This window comes from Cygnus olor, chromosome 5 (genome assembly GCF_009769625.2).
Source record: "Cygnus olor isolate bCygOlo1 chromosome 5, bCygOlo1.pri.v2, whole genome shotgun sequence".
NCBI lineage: Eukaryota > Metazoa > Chordata > Aves > Anseriformes > Anatidae > Cygnus > Cygnus olor.
In genome coordinates, this window is record NC_049173.1 from 31274552 (window position 1) to 31294512 (window position 19961).

At 45.4% G+C, this 19961-nt stretch overlaps 1 protein-coding gene across 4 annotated transcripts in view; it reads right to left on the reverse strand.

Annotated features, from left to right (window-relative positions):
* PLCB2 (phospholipase C beta 2) overlaps positions 1-19961 on the reverse strand; it is a 64240-nt gene that overhangs the window by 36851 nt on the left and 7428 nt on the right. For 2 of the 4 annotated variants that reach the window (XM_040558593.1, XM_040558590.1), the window contains exons 2-6: positions 15923-16072; positions 15041-15092; positions 13721-14612; positions 9591-9668; positions 6576-6644 (exon numbers count right to left, since the gene is read on the reverse strand). In XM_040558593.1, the coding sequence (XP_040414527.1) occupies positions 6576-6644; positions 9591-9668; positions 13721-13804 (231 nt within the window). In that variant the 5' untranslated portion in view covers positions 13805-14612; positions 15041-15092; positions 15923-16072. Of the gene's footprint in view, positions 1-6575; positions 6645-9590; positions 9669-13720; positions 14613-15040; positions 15186-15922; positions 16073-19961 lie in introns of all 4 variants that reach the window. The other 2 variants (XM_040558591.1, XM_040558592.1) reach the window with 2 other exon arrangements.

A 19961-nucleotide genomic window follows, 5' to 3' on the forward strand; every position in this document is an offset into this window, starting at 1 on the left:
GAGAGATCCAGACTGTGCATCCTCAATAACTTCTGTCCCTGTAGTCCACAAGCTCATGCTGCAGAAATACGGGAGAGGCAGCAAAAGGGCCCAGCGTGGCAAAAGGCCATTTTTCTGATGTGGCTGTTTGCTTTCTTGACCCCCCTGCTCCACTCTCAGTTTGCAAGCCAGAGGTTTCTACTTGCTTCTCTTGTTCACAGGCATCAGTTTGTCTCTGTACAGCTTCTTAGGATCATCACTCTTTTATTCTGAGGCCCAACTATCAGACCTTGTTTAGGTCCATCCTGGGAACTGTGCTCACACCCATTGCTGAATGCAGAGCATAGCACTTGAGGTGATGTTAGATGCCCAGAGCTCTCTCTTTAACTCCGCAACATAGCAAAATGACTGACAGCCCCCAACCTGGATATAGCCCACGGCTCAGCACTCTGCTCATGTCTGAGCAAATATGAATGCTCCCTACATGGGTGGTTCCTAAACACTGCAGGTTCCTACTTTATTGTCCAAAGTCCATGAGAAATACCTCGTACATGTTCAGCTCAGCGTCCACATGTCTGGATTCAATAACAACAACGTGTGTATGGAGGATGAAATTGTATTATAATAATGAGCAACAGTGAGAAAATACAACTTTTGTTTTTATGAAAAACTATACTCATTTCAGAGCCAATACCTTCTAAAATGTCTAAACAAAACCCAAGACATACCCAACAGCTCAGCAGCCTGGTCTACAGCACCATGTATTTTGGTCTTAATTATTACATTGTGCAAGTGTTCTAGGGTCTTGGTACACCAGAAGAAAACAAAATGGAGCAGCTGTTATTGTTCCTTGTTACTCAAAGAAAAACACAAAATTGCATTGTAAATAACATCTTGGTCTGCTTTGGCATGCTGCTGAGCTACTTTCAATAGTTTTTTTATCTTGTCTCGTTTATGTTAAAAGTCTCTGCTAATTCTTATCTTTATTGTTCTTGAACGTGTGCCAGAGTTCATTCTGCCCCATCTCTCCCAAAAAAAAAAAAAAAAAAAAAAATCAATCGAGAAAAAAAGCTGCAGAACATTTTGTGTAGCTCTCAAAGAAAATAAAGTAACGGGGGTGAGAAGAGGAAAATGCACACACGTAGAAGAGGTCATAGGAGGACTTCAGCATGCTGCGTGCATGTTTATGTGCTAACATGCCAGGAGGCAAGGGCTTCAGCCAGAGGCAGGAGCAGAGCGGAGAGCCTTTGCTGAAAGGGCACAGCTGGTCCTCACCTTCAGGTGGGTTTAGTTCCCTGAAGTTTCCTTCTGGGGCAAACAGAGCTCTTGGAGGTAGCTCCTGTTGCTGCCAGCTCTTAGCTACTTGTTCCTTCTTGAATGTTACAGTCCTGTCTGCTGTACACTCCCTAAAGCACCCTGCAGTCAGAGAGGAGGTCCCACCAACCCCTGCCTCACAGCTCGCTGGGACAATGCTGGGACCTGTCCTGGTGAGGGAGTGCATGCAACAGCAGATGTTTTCAGAAATGGTCTTCTGCCCAGAGCCCTTGGTGTTAGTCTTCTTGCCGTGCAAAGAGAAGTTACAAAGAAAATACAAAACCTCTTCCTTTGGCAGCAACAGAATGTTACTGTCCTGAGAAACCAGATTAACTCCCAACATCCATAGCACAACCATCCAGTAGGCGAGGAGGCTCATTTTACCTACCTTGGTGTGACAAAGCTCAGGCCATGTTTGACCTTCACAAAGATCAAACCAGGGCCAGAAAGCACATGGTACCTTGTAGAAGAAAGCACTAGACGCCCATGGTAAAGCATTGCCCTTCCTGGTGATTGCTTTCAGTCATGATTCAGTAAGAAAACTGAACCACATGCTTTGTCTCACAGAGGCCATGGATTTACTACGGCTGGTGTCATTTGCAAGGCACGGGGAAAGGATGCTTAATTTGTTATTGCTAGTATCTGAAGCTCTTCTAACAGCTGTGATCTGGTTCTCTTTGTCTTAAATATCAACCATTAGCTCCTTCACTTCCACTTTTAGCCAATAAGATGAGTAACTGTCTATTAATTTCAGCAGCTATATCCCACAACCATTCCAAGCCATTATTACATAACAGGGGAGACCAGCACATTCTTTCATTCTTCCACCCTTCACCTCTCACAGATCTTTCTCTTCTTTGCCACACCACTTTCGCATATTTATACCTTTTTGTAATTATGCACCAGAGCTGGATGAACTATGGGAAGGGTGTGGTGATTCTTGTTAAGAAATTTTCACTGCTTTTGACATTTCTTTGAATGTTCTCAAATTCTGTTCTCCAGAAAGCCAACTGAATACACAACTGAGGACTTCAAACATGCTCTATAAGCAGTCAGGATAGTACAGCTGTATGTAAACTGGAAATTTCCAGGACTGGATGGCACATCTCTCCCACCACTTTGGTTCAGTACCCACACAAGACCTCCCATCATCTCATAAGAGAAAGGTGGATAAGGAGCCAATCTAGTGTGTTTTATAAACTGCTTTCAAAGAAATGCCAGAAAATCTCCTGAAATAAAAAGATGTTATATTAAATGAATCTAAGATGCAGAACTCCAAATGCACTTCCAATTTTCACAGCAGAGGTTGTCATCATGTGCATCACTTCTGCATGTTGAAAATACTTAATAAATGACTGAATGCTTGACCTTTGTTTCTTTTTTTTTTTTGGTAAAAAATGAACTGTAGCCAATTTCCAAGACTGTAAAACACTGTTTCTGGCCTATTAAAACAGCTAGAATACAACAGCTATAACAGGCCAGAACAAAGAGCCGTCCAGATGCCTGGGGAAGAGTATAAGAACAGGGCAAATCCAATGATACTTCCCTGGCACATTTCTGCAGCTTCCAGCAATTTGTGGCTAAGCAACTTCTTAAGCCAGAGGTCTTATCTTGTATTTAATACCCTCAAAGGACATTTCCTTCTTGACCTAACCATAAGTTTTCATAGAATCACAGAATGGTTTGGGTTGGAAGGGACCTTAAAGATATTTAATTCCAACCCCCTGCCTTATGCAGGGACACCTCCCACCAGACCAGGTTACCCAAAGCCCTGTCTAGCCTGGCCTTGAACACCTCCAGGGATGGGGCACCCACAGCTTCTCTGGGCAGCCTGTGCCAGTGCCTCACCACCCTCTGAGTGAAGAATTTCTTCCGAATATCTAACATAATCTACCCTCTTTTAGTTTAAAGCTGTTACTCCTAGTCCTATCGTTACACCCCCTGACAAAGAAAGTCCCTCCCCAGTTTTCCTGTAGCCCCCTTTAGGCACTGGTAGGCACCTGTAAGGTGTCCCCGGAGCATTCTCTTCTCCAGGCTGAACAACCCCAACTCCCTAAGCTTGTTTTCACAGGAGAGTTTCTCCAGCCTATTCATCTTTGTAGCCTTAGATGATCTTGAACCTGATCTTCTCCTACAGCGGGTGGTTGTTCATTCTTACAGTCCCTGCCTTGGCCTTCTGGAGCCCAAGCCATGTGGCTGGAGCTCTTTTTGGTGAAGACTGAGGCAAAATAGTCCTTATATACCTCATCCTTCTCCAAATCTCAGGTGACCAGGTCTCCCATTTCCTTCCAGAGAGGACTCAGAATTTCCCCAGACGTCTTTTCATCACCAATGTACCTATATAACCCTTTCTTATTGCCCTTGCCGAGTCTGGCCATATTTAATTCTAAAAGGGCTTTGGCTTTCCTAACCTGATCTCAGGCTGCTTGAACAAATGTCTCTGCATCCCTCCCAGGCTATCTGTCCTTGCTTCAGCTCTCTGTAGGCCTTATTCTTTTCATGTGTTGTGTAGGAAGGCATCCCACAGCACAATGACTCGTGTCAAACAGCAGCACCATTTTTTGCTCATGCTGAACCTGCCTTTGGAAAATTCCACTTGATGCATAACTCTCATGGGAAGAAACACTGAGCAACAGCTTCATGCTCACCTTCTCCATTCAGCTCCTGATTTTACAGCATTCTACAATACTCTTCCCACAATCCCTCCCCCCGCCCTTTTTTTTTTGGTCAGACTGCAGACTGTCTGCTCTTCCTCTTCCACTGATGCTCTTCCTACAGCAGCATGATTAATAAAAGTATGAAATGGTTCCTTTCTACTTTTTCCTGTTCTTGGTCTCATTTGGGAAAGTCACTAGAAAAACAGAAATATGGGTGCATTCAGGTCGTACACAGTGGCATAATGGTATTTCCTAATTCCTTATAATTCTTAACAGACAACTTTTTTGACCAAATACAACAGAACACTAAGTCAGCACTTTCATAGGTTTACTACTCAAAAACAAGACCCTGAGTGTATGTGTAATGGTCAACTAAGAGCCTGTCAGAAGAAGGTTAAAATGTTTTTTTTTTTTTTTTCTGTGTTGCCTGATGTTTATCTGTACTAAATTTCATCGCTTATTAGATCATCCAGTCAATCAGTGATTCAAGGTCTTTCTACAAATCAACCCTCATTTTATTACTACAAATAACTTGGTACCATTGGAAAACTGCCTTCTCTATACACCTCTTTTGTAGATCACGTATGAACGTGGAATATGTCACAGGCCCAAGCACTGGTCTTTCTGGGAGCGTGGGAATTTACTAGTTCTGTCTTCTCCTAGGAGACCATTTATATCTTTTTCTTACTCTCAAGCAGTAATTTTTCCATATAAAGAGAACCTCATCTGTCATTCTGTTCTTTAAGAGTCTTTGATTAAGATGGGAATTACACAGGTCACTTTTCAATCTTATTGAAAAGATACAGAGCTACCTGTGGGGCGCTGCCACTGCTTCCAGCACTCTTGCTTTTTGCTACCCTGGTACTGCTCGTGAACTCATACTCTTTTCTAGAGCCTTTTTCTACTTGTATTAAAAATCTTTTAAAAGGCTATTTCAGGTACCAGCTTTTCTTTGATATGGAATGTGGTGACCACAAAACCATTGTGAATTACTCTTAAACTGGGGTTTGTCTTGTTTCCAGAGCACTTCCTTTCTGGGAGTAGTGGCTCATCACGGAAAGATGTTTTTTGAGTAGAAATTCTTTCTGTCTAGAGGCAGCTCTGACACTGTACTTGTGCTGCCATGTTTCCGTTGGTAGTCTCCAATGAAAGTCTTCTTTAATTAATTACCAAAATCTCAGTCATTCTCCTGCCTGCCTGGCTGCTGCTACCAAGTGGACATCCATTTATGGCCTCAGTACTTCCACCACCAATGTATAAACTACAAAGTTGGATTTATTTCATAAACAGGTTATTTGTGAAGTTTAACAACCTAGAAAACTATCTTGTAACTCTCCTTTGCATAGATCTTTTCCTTCAGACATTCTGCCTGGAGTGTAGCACTCAGTTCTATTAGCTCCAAAAATTGTATACTCTCAAACGAAAAAAAAATTCGGATAGCTTTTTTCAAATATTATTCCCACAAAACAAGTTACAGATGAAATTGTAGGCTTGTTTAAAACTCAAATATGTTTAATTCTAGTAATTTTTCTGAAAAGAAACAGTTTCTCAGAAATAATTAAGGTTTTTAAGAATTGTGAAAGATGGATACTGCTTTTGAGCTCTGCTGTACCTTTATCATCCATCTCCTTAGGTTGTTTTGAGAAGCATCAGCCTCAGGGAACTTTGATTAGACATTTTTAGAGAGGTATTAGGAAAACATCCATACGTCTTGCGCAAAGAGGCTGCTCAAGTCTCTCAGTGTGTATTGCAAAATCTTCCTCTTTTACATTAGACTGAGAATCACCTACGTTACCATATGGAGCCATTATCTTTACTCTTTTTTTCCCTTTTCACATTCTAGCTTTACTTTAACTTTCTGCTCGTCTTTTTCATACACAGAAAAGTTCAAAGCAAACAAAAGTCAAACCCCCAAAAAAAGTCCTAACAAGGACACAACTTTGCTGCAGGAAGCTTAAATTATAACTGAAACCAAAAACAAAGCCATAATCATGTGCTTCCCTTAGTATGTCACCCTGCAAGAAGGCAATTGAAAGCTATTTGAAAAAACAGTAACTTTTTTTCTGAAACTACATTTTCTTCCCTTTAAAACAAAAACCAAAACCACCACACACTGTGTTGGTGTCTCACTCTACCTACAGGTTTGCAGCTGCCTTGACCCAGCCTGTGCATCTTTGTACAACAGCAACTCTGGTAACTCAGTACAGAAGCATCACAGGACTCCTTCCCAGTGTAACTCAGTGATCAATAAGGCCAGGCTAAGGTTAAAACCAGCCAGATGCATGGCACAGGAGAGAACACAGCTGCTGTGCACAGCAGAAGATTGCTCTTTTGGCATGCACTTGGAAGCTGAATTGTTGTTTTCCCAGCTTTCTGGCATACTCCTTCCAATAGGTTCATATACCACAGTCTGTGTCTTTCAGGTGTACAGTAAATTACTGGGAAGTTTAAGAACATGAGTAGACAGCTTTTCTATATTTACATAGTTCTGATGTGAAGAGACAATGGTGCCTCAACCTTCTTATAACAGAAAGCCAAGGTAAACTGCCTCAGCTTACGCCAAAGCCCTAGACAGCCTTGCCATTCCCATACAAACTGACAGAAATGAAGCAATGATGCACTCACCTTGGGGATTTTGGCAAATCTCCCTACTCGAGTATCTCGGATGCTGGTTATATCCAGAATTTCCATTTCCTACAATGGAACAAGGACAAGGAAGATTAGGGAAAGGAAGAAGTAGAGACAAAACCATTGTGGAGCCCCCAGAAGCTGCAAAGCTGCTCTGAGCCAGTGCCCTTCGTTGGGGAAGAGCTCTCCCACCAGGAACAACGCAGGCAGGGGAACATCAGCTGCTGATATGCCGAGCTGGCAGGCTGGTTAGCGTAGAGGCAGTGTTGGTCTGCAGTGCCATCCTTTTCAGGGTGAGGCCAGAGACCCTGTGTGGATTACAAAGGCTCTGACACTGGGATGAAATGAAACTCCTGTCTACCCATACAACAGGCCTCCGTTTTCCTGTCTTGACCACCAGATTCTGGGCTTCAGATATGGACTCTAGTCACAGTAGACCTGAGTTGGCCCAGACATCCAGGCAGAAACAACAGGAGTGGCAGAGCCTAGGCAGTGTTTTTGTCAATCTTGGCAAGCAGGGAATGGGAACACCACTACAGCTGCACTTTCACCTCAGGGTACAATGGCAGGATGAGGATACTGAGCTAGAGCTGGGTAAATAAAACCCAAGAAAGCAGATAGCGTGACTTTTGAAATGAAAATGGTGAATCTAGGCAGAGCTGTGGCAGAACATGAAGTGCTCAGTAAGTACTGCAGGGGAAGAACACAATGTTGGTGTGAGCCAAGTGTTCATCCTACTCTGTACCATTTGGATCAATTTAAGGAGACAGGTACTGCGGAAAAAGCATGCACATGGATTTGATGCACACATAGCCTTTCCTACTCTACTATTACATTCTCTCACTTCTGTACCAGAGTCGAGTATTGGTTGTTGGGACAGGAACTCATGTCATGCAAGGGAGTATATGATATGCACAGAGGTTTGAATGGGGAACCTCCTCCCCAGCAAACAGTTCATACCTTAATGCAATCCAGAATCTCCTGTCACTGATATTATGAACCTGTCTTTTGCCTTCACGCAGTCAACACAGAGCAGCTGAGCTGGAAGGCAGGCAGGACCACTTCTCCCAACAAGCCTCCTGAAGCAATTCCCATGGAGGACATTCCATGAGCTTCCCTAGGCAGCTCACTCCGCATCCTCACTGTCCCTGCTACTGGCTATTTGTTGTGTTTGTTTGTTCTTTTAATATCCAGCCTGAATTTCCTTCCTCTGTTACTAATTTGCCTGCTCACAACATATCTGGAGAACAAATTATACTTGTTGCAGCAGATATTATTTTCCAAGATTGTAATAAAGAACAATGTGGATACCATGTCTTCTGGCTGTAGCCCCACTTTATTGTCAAGCAGGATGGAAATTTTAGTGCTAACCTCACTCCTTTTTGGATCCCTAGCACAAAAACAGTGCAGCTCTTCCTTGCTGCTTGTGACAAACAAATCTCAAAACAAATCAGCCATAGAAAGATTAGTAATCCATATGAATTCAGCAACTGAATGATGAACTCATGCTCTGTCTGTACCAGCACATCTCTTGTGCCTGGTTGCTGTGCTTGTCAGCTGGCACATGAGCTTTGCAAGCCTGCCCCAGCTCCCTCTGGCAGCCAGCATTTGCTCGCCACCCTTGCTAGCTCTCACACACTGCGGATTCCCTCAGAGAGGGGGAAAGGCACCAAACGCTTGCCCAAGTACGTAAACCATGCTGTTGCTCCACTGCAGCTCTCAAATTTGTTTAGTTTATTTTAAGTGGTAACCAATACATTTTCCAGGAAAATGAGACCCCCCTATCTGGGTCTTCTCATGTCAGCTGGCTTCCTTATCTCAGCAGCTTTCCGAAGTAATTAAATCCCTCACACCACTAACCTAGTGAAATACCTCACTTTTGATAGGTGATAACAGCTCCCCCGGCCCATTTTATGCATCTCCCAGTGCTACAACTTCTTGATGTCTGCCTGGGACCATTGCAGCCTAACTTCTATCACCAGGAGTGAGCACAGCCCTTGAAAGGGAGAATGAGAGTGACGGAGAGGGCTGAAAGACAAACACGTCTTCTGCAGGGATGTCACAGTCCCCAGCCTTGCAATACTGTATTCTCAGATGTTAGGGCTGTGTGGCAGTGCCTTGCCCAAGCTGGCACTGGGGCACGATCTTCGGAGAATTCAGAGCTCACCAAAACACATCAGGCCTCTTGGCTAGCGTGTTGTGGAGGAGCACCGTCTCTGTCTTTATCTACCATGCCTCTTTAGCATATAGGTCATGAGGAGGAAGTAGAGCTGAACCACAGCTCAGCTCTGGAAAGCAGAAGTAAACCCAGCCTTCCACCTCCAGGCAAGCCAGACCTCTCCACCCTTTATTGTTACCCATCAGCAAGGAGCAGAATTCTCTTTCCTAAAATCGTGGCATCTAACTCCCCTCTGGCAGCCAGCATCCTGCATTTTATCTCCAGCAGTGCACAAACCACCTTGGCCTTAGAAGAGTGCAACTCAATCTCCAGACCTGATGTAGTCTCTACACCACTACCTTTATTATTTATAAAGATAGCAGGTCAGTTAATTATACCACAGGCTACACAGAAGGTACATGTTAGCCAATGCTGCACACATTTAACTACACACTTCTAGCTGTTTTTATTCCAGCTGCACCATTATATTGGAATGGAGAATCCTTTAGCAAGCTGGATAACAGGGATATCAATACTACTCCTTTCTGACAAGTCCTTTGAAGCACATATAGTGAACTTCACAGGTATAAGACTGTTTTTGCTTGTCACACTGAATGGCTGCGCTCACCTCTGGCACATTCGCAGCTTAGTTTTCTGCTCTTGCTGGAACTCTGAAGATAAATTGACCATTGAATAAGCACTAAACTTCCAGCTCTGTTGTGTGGGGTTTCCTGCTAAGTGGAATGAGCGTGGCTGCTTTCCTGTGTGCAATACTCCAGCACTTCTGGTGTTCCAATTTTGTGCAAACTTGAATTGACTATTTGGAGACCAACCTGTGAAATCTCAGCACTTACCTTATTCTGATAGGTCCAGTATAAGTAAAAGCCCTTTGGATCCACCCGAAGAATCACAGGAGAAGCATTTGCTGTTTCCTGACCAAAAACAAACAAACAAAAACAAAATACAAAAGGTTAGCACCTTATGTGACTTGGGGAATCCATCATGGGATGCAAGGTTCTCAGTTAAAATATAGACCCAGTCGGGTGAATCATCTTCTGATTTATGGAAAGAACCAGATTATTTCAGTACATCTTGAGCGTAACAGTGTGAGGCTACAGAAGCTGATTTCTGCTGAAGCCTGGGTCTCACCGTACACTATGCATTTAGCTAAAATAACTCTTGGGACATTTCTATACAATTAATAGAGAAGGAAGTTCTTGTAGCTGTGACTGTTTCATTTGAACTGCCTTCCCTCCAAGGCACCTACTTTCTTCTGAGCTCCAGAAGGAGCCTTAGCCAAGCATAGATGACATTCGTCTGCGACACCTACCATCTAGATATCTATTTGTGCTAGTTACCTGGGCTCTCTTTACAGTCCATGGTGATCTAGCCAAGAGTTCAAGGAGGGGTCCATCTAATACAACAGATGAGTCTACTTTAGGAGGTGATTCTTAAACTCCATGGATTAGATCTAAATGGACTATAAGATGAACCACATCCTATTTAAACACCCAGAAAGTTAGATAAAAATGATTTGGGGCTGATACAGAATCTTGTACACCAGGGCGGAGGCCCTCCAGATCAGAATGAAGGCATAAACTGCAAAGGAAACAGGCTGCTGCGAGGTTGTATACTTTGCCTCTGAATAATTACGCTGCTTCTGCATTTTCAGTTAAAGGCAACTTCACAGACATTTCCAACACAATGCCCATTCCCGTCTCACACCAAGCCTGTGCTAAGAGATGAATTAGCATGAGCTCTTTGGAAACAATGATAAAGAGTGCGTGGTGCCTCTGCTTGGGGCCAGCCCATCTGCTCGTTCAGTCTAGCGGGCTCCTGACTGCATTTGACCTCTGGTGGTAGAGATGATAGGATCACAAGGCCTATCAGTCATTTCTAAGAAGGCTTCAAATTCACGTCAAGAAGTTGAAATACTCAGCTAGTGAGCTGAAGCCAGTAAAGGAATTTGGAGATTGTATTGGTCATTTGGCCTTGGGTTCTTCAGTTTGCTATTGAACTCATATTTTGCCCTAAAACGTATCTGTATTTCCAGGGACCTCCATTTCCAGATTCATTATACTTCTTGGGCTGTGACCACTACAGTAAACTGCCCATGCCATAATGCATCATATGTTCTTCTTTCACTCCCTGCCTTTCTCATACTATACTAGGGACAATGTTGATCTGCACAGCATCACGCCTATGCTCCCAGAGCTCTCAGCTGGCTCTCTGAACACATGGCCTCATGCCATGAAGAGCAGAAACAGGCACTGTTCTACTGCTACTAAATATTGTGCCAGGTTTCTAGATAAACCTTATCTCCTACAAAGCAGCTTTCTTGAAAATAAGTTGAGGCTGCAATAAGTACTGCCCAAAGGCATGCACCTGATCAGGGACATGGATGGCAGTGGGGTGCAGGTATACTCTACTACAGGGCTGGCTCCTTGGCAAAAAAAGGAGATGGTGAATTCCACAGCAGACAGTCCCACAGCCAAACTGGCTGCTGCTCACACTGTGGAATTCGGTTCTAGGACAAAGAAAAAAAAAAAAAGCAAGCGTTGTCTGTTCCTGTAATGTGGTTTCTGTAATCTTAAATGGATAGAAAACATCTTTGCTTGTACTCAGAAGGTTAAGACTCATCATGGAGCCAAATCCATACACATCTGTTCCACTTAAGAGTCATCTACTACATTTAACCTTAGATTTTGCAAGGGTTCCCAAGCTGGTTCTCCCTAGTCTGGTTGGCAGCCCCAGCTCATTGGATGCTAAACAAAGCCCAGCAGAGTTGCTCCATAGCTCAAGACGTTGCATGCTAACTCAGTGTGGACAGGTCAGAAGAATCCAGCCTAGCCTGGATCTTATCACACTCTCTAGAGAAGACATTACAAATGCTGGATAAGGTACAGGCAGTTCAGGGCAGGGGGTGGAGTGTGTTTTTGCTTTTCTCGAGAACCTGCTGGGTACAGTGAAGGCCTCAGTGCCACCCAAAACTACAGTGATGTAAGGAGCCAGTCTGATCTACCTTCATTCCTTTGCCTCATTTATTGTAGAAAGAGGTCAAACCTGTTACCAACAACATGGCCAGGTCACTTCAGAGTCAGACAATAAAACCAACGCAGGTTCCATGACCTCTGAAGCTCTGTTTTTATTCTGACCCTCCACTAGCAACCCAATTCTGACCCTCCACTAGCAACCCAACAGCCTGGAGCTCTTTCCATTTTCCTTTGCAGCCTGCTGTAACTGTAGAGTAGGAAACCATGATGAGATGGAGCAATGTGACCAGAACAGACCACCTGAAGGCTTTTCTAATTATTGGACATCAGGTTTGTAAACTCAGTAATTAGAGGAGGCCTTTTCAGGAGTGGTTACAGGTCTGTAAACCTTGGGCAGAAATCCACATGGGACTTGAGCTCCCTCGTTCCTATTTGCTGTTGCAACCACAAACACTTTGTGAGTCTTGGAAGTCCAGCTCAATTCACCCTGGGCTTCAAGGGAACCTGACTAACCCAGAAATTCCCAGTTTATTTAACAACTTCAAGTCTTGGGGAAAGTGATCCCCCTGGACTGAGCATAGAAAGTCAGCAGCAATTTTTGGAAAAGCTCAGCCTTTGATTAGGCAAGTTTGGCTCCTGTTATCCTCAGGAGCCAAAAGCAAAGCAGCCACAAGTGCAATCCACAGGCAATGGCCCTACTGGGAAGGAAGGGAGAGCTGCTCTTTCCACCAAAACCTGGTGTCATCTTCCCGTTTATGGAGAGCTAGTGGAATAATTGTCCAGTGATATTCTGACAAGTATTCCTCAGCACTCATCCTTCCTGTCAGCAGTATATTACATTACTTTTTCATTTCTTTGTGCTGCTGGACCACCCCTGCTTATGCTGCACACAAGTGATCTACCTCCCCCGCATGCACTGCCTTGGGACTTAAAACTCTATTCCAGTTTTACGCCCACAAAAGCAGGCACTAATCCCTCTTGTGTTGCTGTGGGAGGCTCCTTCTAACGAACCTCATTTGCAACACCACATCAAATGCTTTCCCCAGATCTCGGTGAATGATCATAACCTCGCCTGCTCCCTGGCTTACCAAGATTCACGCTCAATGGCGCGCAGATCAAACTCCAAACGAGATGGATGGGCAGCTACCATCGCCTTGCCTGGGCGTGCGGGCATTAGGGGAAATACTCTTTGCCTTCTTAGAAAATGAGGAGGGGAACTATTACACCCAAATTAACTCTTCTGCTGATCCATGCTTTCTTCCCCTCACAACAAAAGGCTGCAAACCAGGCCTTTTGAAGATACAAGAGAACACAGAGCTGAGGAGAGAATCAGCTTTTTACAGCACCCACCAAGGCTCCAGCACTGCTAAAGCCCAGGCCCCTGGCTGCTCGGCCACTGCATGTTTGGTAGCTCACAGACCCACAAGCCAGGCAGTCGTGAAAGGACATGGCTCGCCCCGATCCACTCCAGCAGCAGGGCTGTAAGAGGAAGCAACTTGGAATCTGATTGCCTCTCACCTGCAAAGCATGGAGAGCCCATGCAGCAAGTAAATCATACCCCTCACGCTCCCCAGACATGTCCAAGAGCAGCGTGTGCCTCAGCCCAGGGAGGCTGCCAGCCGGGACTGCCTTCCTGAGGACTGGCTCGCACACAGAAGCAGGGCCCAGGGGTCCTACGCCTGCTGAACTGAGACCCAGCAGCACACTCCTTCCTTTACTTCTGGCCACCCCAGGAACGAGAGATGCAGAAGTCACATCACCAACACCCAACATATACGCCCTTCGGTTTTGGCCCTCAACTCTCCTGTTCCTCTCAGTTCACTCTCCCTCCTCAGACATCACTGCTCTCAGGTATGCGAGTGCCACATCTCCCCCCGCCCCCCCCCCACTGAATATACACACTCCCAGGCCGCCACAAACCCTGCCCGAAACACACCACCTGCCCCGCCACCATGCTTACAATCTAGAGAAGCAAAAGCCCCGGTACTCACATCATCCCATTTGATGAAGCGTTCGCCCTTGGACAGATACTCCTTCACCTCCGGGGACTGCAGGACAGGAGTAAGCATTGACATTGTCCCGTAGCTGTGCTCCTCAGCTAAAAGAAGCAATACGAGTAGCACAGTTTGTTCCTCTTTGGCCCCCTCTCCTCTATCTCTGCCTCTCACATGGCAAGGCTCTCTGCCATCTCCACTGTTGGCATCAGAAAGCAAACAGCCTCTTACATCCCGGCCAAATTTAGGAGGGGCAGTGACAGGCAGGCGAGGACCGATGAATCTGCATTGTAAATCAACAGCTCTCCAAACAAGCACGAGAAGCTCAGCCCAAGGTCACCTAGAGGGAAGCCTGCGATGAGTGGAGATGCCCGCGTGGGCACACATGCACGCACACCGTCTTTCCAGGAGGGACCGACTCCTCGGGGCTGTACTTGTGAAGCACACGGTTCATAGCACTTCCGCAACTGAACTTCCTTAAATGTTCTCTTTGACAAAGTGCAGGCATTGCCAGTCGACACTCAAAACTATTTCAGCAGATGTGGTTACAGAACAGCTCAGGGGTTGGCTACAAGCAGACTGCCCCCTTCATGCAACTAGGACAAATACCACATACAATTTATTCTTTGCTCTGTAGACTCCATTTGTGGGGCCGCTTGCTGCACTGCCCCGTCTAACTTTTTTCTTTGTTTTACAGGTTCTTCTGAATGTTAGCCTCAAAGTGAGAAGGACCAGCAGGGCAGATGGAAATTTCACAGGCAGATGAAACAAAACCTTCACAAGAGTACTTAGGAACTGAAACATGCTCCAGATTCACTTTGGTCTACTGCAGGTCCTCTGGGAGCACAGGATAATAGAGATGAGTAAGGTGGGGACTATAACAATGAAGCTGCAGGGAAGAGACAGAAAGGGGAACAGAAGGTTAATGGCAAACAGTGCAAAAACAAGTCCCTGCTCCCAAACTTGGAGAAAAGGAATTAAGCGTGGACAGCAGAGGAGAAAAGGAGCTTCTGCTGCCAGAAGTGTACGGGCTAACCACAAGGAGAGTGGCTTGTGTGAAGTACTGAAATGGGCAAGGTTAATTTAAGTCAAAAAGGTAGAGCCATGGAACTAAGTAGAAGTGGAGATAACTGTACTGCACTTGCTGTAATAAGATTTCCATCTGCATAGAAGATGCCAAGGATGAAATTCTACCAGGAAAGTCATGGTGTGGCACTTGCCATTGTTTGTAAGGGCAAGGAGACTGTAACAAGTAAAGATACTGTGCAAAGGGAGCTAGCTCCATAATTTTGTTGTGCCTTCCCACCTTCAACTTACCCACTTCAGCAAGGCCAGTTGAAGGTGGATCAGTCATCCTTCCCCAGGCTGTCTGAAGGAATCAGAAGGCATTTTCAAATGTCAGTGGCATGAGGGAGGAGAGAAATTGGAAGGAGATTAAATAGACCTGCAGGAAGTGCTCTAGCTGTAAAAATCAAAGATGGCAGCAATTATCAGACAGATTCATGCTGCAGAAACAGAACGCTGAGCAAACCTCATATCCTTTGTACTTTTCTTTCAAGAGTTTATCTGCCTGACAAACATGGAATAAGGGAGCTTCTACACTGCCAGCTACCATTGAGTTTTCTGCATTTACCAATGTATTTTGCAAGGCACTGTACTCTAAGGATTGGCTACCAAGCTGAAGGCTGTTAGCTTTATTTTATTATGACAGAGAGCGGAGGTGGCTTACCCATCACTGTGGTTGCTCAGTGTCAGGGCTGAGACTGAGACATAGGAAAGCATCACCTCCAGTCTCATAACCAAGGCACGCTTGCAGTATTAAGTTTCTTTGCACGTGTGTCAAAGTTGCATGTGCCGACTGCTCTGGCCACCAGCTGAGAGAGCAGGGGGCACTGCAGGCCCAGCCACGGCAGCACAACCAAACCCCCCTTCGCAGGGGCTGCTGTTACTCCCAAGCAAAGTGGCAGATGACAGTGGCTGCCCAGATCCCAAAGGCTGTGGTGGAAGAGCTCAGACGTGTCAGCAACAGCCTGTGACTTGGCATAAATGTCAGTGAAACTCCAGGCACTGATGAGTGTTTTTTTTTTTTCTGTTCTTCTCGCAAATAGTGTAGGAAGAGACCCTGAGGCTATATAGGTATGTAAAGCCCACAGTACACAGGAGGCTACAGTGAGGAGTTAAAGTTTTTGCTACTCTCACCTGATCCCTTCTGCAAGGCCAGAGCAGTTCCAGGACTGCTTGTCTTTGACTCAGGGAGCAGCTGTGAAACAGACGAAGTTGCTCAGGAGTGCTCCAGTCCTCCCATCCTCTGCAACACAAAGCACTAAAGGCAGGCCTTGGAGAACACAGCTGTGAAGAAGCAAAAGGTGGGATGAGCTTTGCCACCAGGTGCTGTCAGAAGTCTGCAGGCAAAATAAGGCAGCCACAGCAACTGATTCCAGTGGCCACCCTGTATTTACCACAAATATAATAACTTCATAAGCAATGTTTGCTTCTTGCCAGAACCAGGGTGTCACAGAACAGCAGTTTCTCTCCTGCATTCTCTCAGACCTGTACATTTAACAGCTTTCTCTGTCCCATCAACAAACCCAAAGCAAGAACCATGACATGGCTTTACTTGCTTGTCACTCACAGTGAGCTTTCCCTGAAGGATAACATAATAAATAAACACAAAGAAGTAACCAAGCCAGCAGCTGTCTTGAGAGGTTGCTTGGCACTGCAACACCAACTGCCAAGACCCCTGCTTGCATAAAGATGGTCACTACAGCTGAAGCTCACTTCCTTTTGCATAACCCAGGCACCTTATCTCTTATTTCACACTCCTTGCTCTATGTCAGAGCTTCTGCCTCTTGCATGAAGAGACAGCTGATGGAACAGTGATAGAATAAAACAGTCCTGCCCTCTGCTGAAAGCTCTGATATCAGAGCAGGCAGAAGCAACAGCACTTGGAGCAGTATTTATTCTAAGCACCCTCCTGCAAAACCATCACCTGGTCTGTAGCCATCCCACATCCACTGCACCTCCTTTGCTTTCATCCTTTACCTTCACCACTTTACATCCCACCACCTACTACAAGAATTTCAATATCAAACATTTCCCCCACACACACCTCCCCCCGAGACTCTCTTACCTCCTTTGTCCTACCTATTCAGCAGCCTCTACCCCCCACAAAGTACATGCAGAGGCAAGATAGCCAGCATTACCCTTCAGAGATTTTATGAGATAAGGTTTGTAGACAATGATTTTAAGACACGCTATCTCCTGAACCACCTTGACTGGATGACTCCTCAGTTCTAGCAAATTCCTTTGTAACCTCAACCCCAGCCCATTCCTAGCACACCCACTTCTTCTGAAATCTGTAAGAAATCTCTTCAGCATTGCTCCATTATAATTATACTTTGCAGTGTGCAATACTGTCCTCTGCTGAATGAGCTATGATATTACACACACAGCCTTATAGCATTACCTTCAAACACCAGTAATGAATTCATGGCCAAGCAAAACTGAATTAATCTTACTAGTCCTTTTTCTATTCTGCAGTCTGAGCCACAGGAATCCTGAAAGGCTTAAGGACACCCTTAGGACCACAAAGGCCAATATATCTTCACCATCCCTGGAGATGGGAACTGCTGAGTGTGTGCCAGGATATACTGCTTGTCCTGCTTTCAGCCCAAACCACAAAGGCCAAGGATTCATGACAGCCCTCAGCTGGCAGCACAACTCTTTGTCTTGATCTACAACAGCCATGCTGTCACATCAGAGGGCTGTGGGCTGTTACATCACCGAAAGACAAGTGGTCACAGATGCCACACTGTAAAAGCAGTGAGATCTTGTGTAAAACAAAAACAAAAACCAATGGCCACGACATGGCTAGATCCAAAACTGAGCAGGCACATGCAGCACTTACACTTACAACTCTGATTGCTTTCTGCATAATCCCAGACCGCACAGCTGACTGAGTGCTTCCAGCAGAATCACACACAATTTAAACATCCTATGCACTACCACCATACAAACGTAATCACTGCACAGGGGTGATGGGACCATGCAATTCCTAATTGCAACCAAAAGAATAAAACTTCCCAAGACAGGTCATGAACAGAAGAGCAAGAAGGATGAAGAGCAGCAGCATAGTAGGCAGAATGTGTCAATCTTATCTTACCTTGCAGTAACAGAGCAGCAAGAATATCTAATTGCCCCCTTTGTTCATCTCCAGTACAGCGTAATGAACAGGAAATCGTGATACTGCGGGACAAAGACCCCCCTTTGCTCTTGATCTCAACTTTTTCACTGTACCAGCCCAACAAATTTCAACTTTAAACCGTTTCTTCCCATGGATGTCTGCCGCCTGCCACAGCAGAATCCCAGTCCTGATCGAGACCTTAGTATTGCTGTAACCCTGCTGCCATACTCACATCCTCATTGGTTTTGCTTTTCACAGTCAATTAGTTCTACATCCTGGACGTAGCTCACTCTTCTTCTCATGGTTAGGCATATTTTTTTCCACTTCCACGGTCAGATCCCATGACAGCTATTTCTACCTACACAGGTCAAGTCCAGAAGAGTGCAGCCTCCTTGGGCAGGTCACAGAGAACAAGACATTACTTCAGCTGCAACACGGAGGGCTTTGAAGATCAGGGTCAACACCTTAAGTGACACACCACTGAGATATGCTTGTGTCCTGGGAATGGGAGAATATTTTTAAGGTCATCATGCTCATTCTCATCTGAGAAACTGTTATTCCCGAAGCATCAGTCTTCGTTGTGGAATAAAGAACGAAAAATGACCTCTGATACACAACAGCTTTTGCTCAAAGCATTCAGGATGCAGGAAAAACCAAGCTGCAGTGGCATGATGCGTGGTTCTTGCCCCATCCAGACAAGAGCCCAACCAAGAGCCTGGGTGTAGGCTCAGGTACTGACCATGTTTTGGCTCTTCCCCTTCAGTGAGTTCTGAGGCAGCCTCTTAATATTGGATTTCCAGGGTAATGCAACAGATTAGCCTTTGAGGGAGGATTGAATCCACACTTCCCTGAGGGTAAGTACATCTGGGTGTGTAGATTCAGAGAGGTATCAGCACGGTTCACATCAAGCTGAGGCAGGTAATGTGGCCTTCAGACCACAGGTGGCTTTTTGTCATCCAGCACAGACTGGATGACAGCACAGAGTTCACCTTTGCCTGCTGTCTCCCAAGGTGGTACACCCAGACACATAAGTACTGTCATAGTGATCTCTCAGCCCCGCGTGAGTTATAAATTTATGCACTTTAAGACAGGACTACAAAGTAGTGCAAGTGCACTGCAAGTTTCATACATCACCTGGACACCTGTGTCCACATAAGCCCCAATGCATGGACTTTGAAAGGCACAGTCCCAGTGAATCCCATTCAAAAGACTGAGGCTCCCAGTCCAGACTACACTGCAGTGCAGCACTGCTCAGGAATGAAAGAATAAGAGACATACTCTAAGCCTTCTTTGCACTGCCCCTACCAGCTGACTCCAGGTTAAATCAGCCTCAGCCTGCTACCCAAGAACCTGCTTAGTAAGGGTTCTGTAATACCCAGCCTTCACCTCCCACTATTCCACTCCTTGCCAACGGCCTTTGCAAACTACGTGCCAAATACTTTGCCTCTGAGGTGAAACACTCTCGTGAAACAACGACGTACTCAAGTTGTCTCGCAGCTAAGAATGTATTTTCCATCAGAGGCTGCAAAGCAACAAGCAGGCAGGTCAACAAGTAGGTCTACAGCCTCCACCGTTTTAAGTGAATAGCACAAAAATCAGACTGGCAGGCTTTCAGGCCAAGGACCACTTTCAGCTCTCAGGTTTCTCACTGACCTCTGCCTGTATCATTGAGGCTACTGAAAAATCTCAAAAGGCACCACGGCCTTTTGAGAAATAAAGCTGTCTGAAGCTAAAGGGGCAAGAACCCACTCATGCATTGGTCTTTGATAATCATCTGTGGAGGGGATGAGGGTTTTACAGCAGGTCCTGAAGAGATGAAGCCTACTTTTGTTTGCTTTTAAGGAGAGGTTTGCTCTACTGACGCATCATTGCTGGCCACGACCCTGCTGTACACACAAGTGGATTATTGATCAGACCCATGCCACTGACTGATGAGCACACGAATACACACATGGCATGGCCATCATATCCTTCCATTGCTCCTCTGAGGGACTCATCTCCCTGCCTTACCAGGAAAGGCCCTTCTTACCTTGCTTATTTGTGCTTTCTACACAG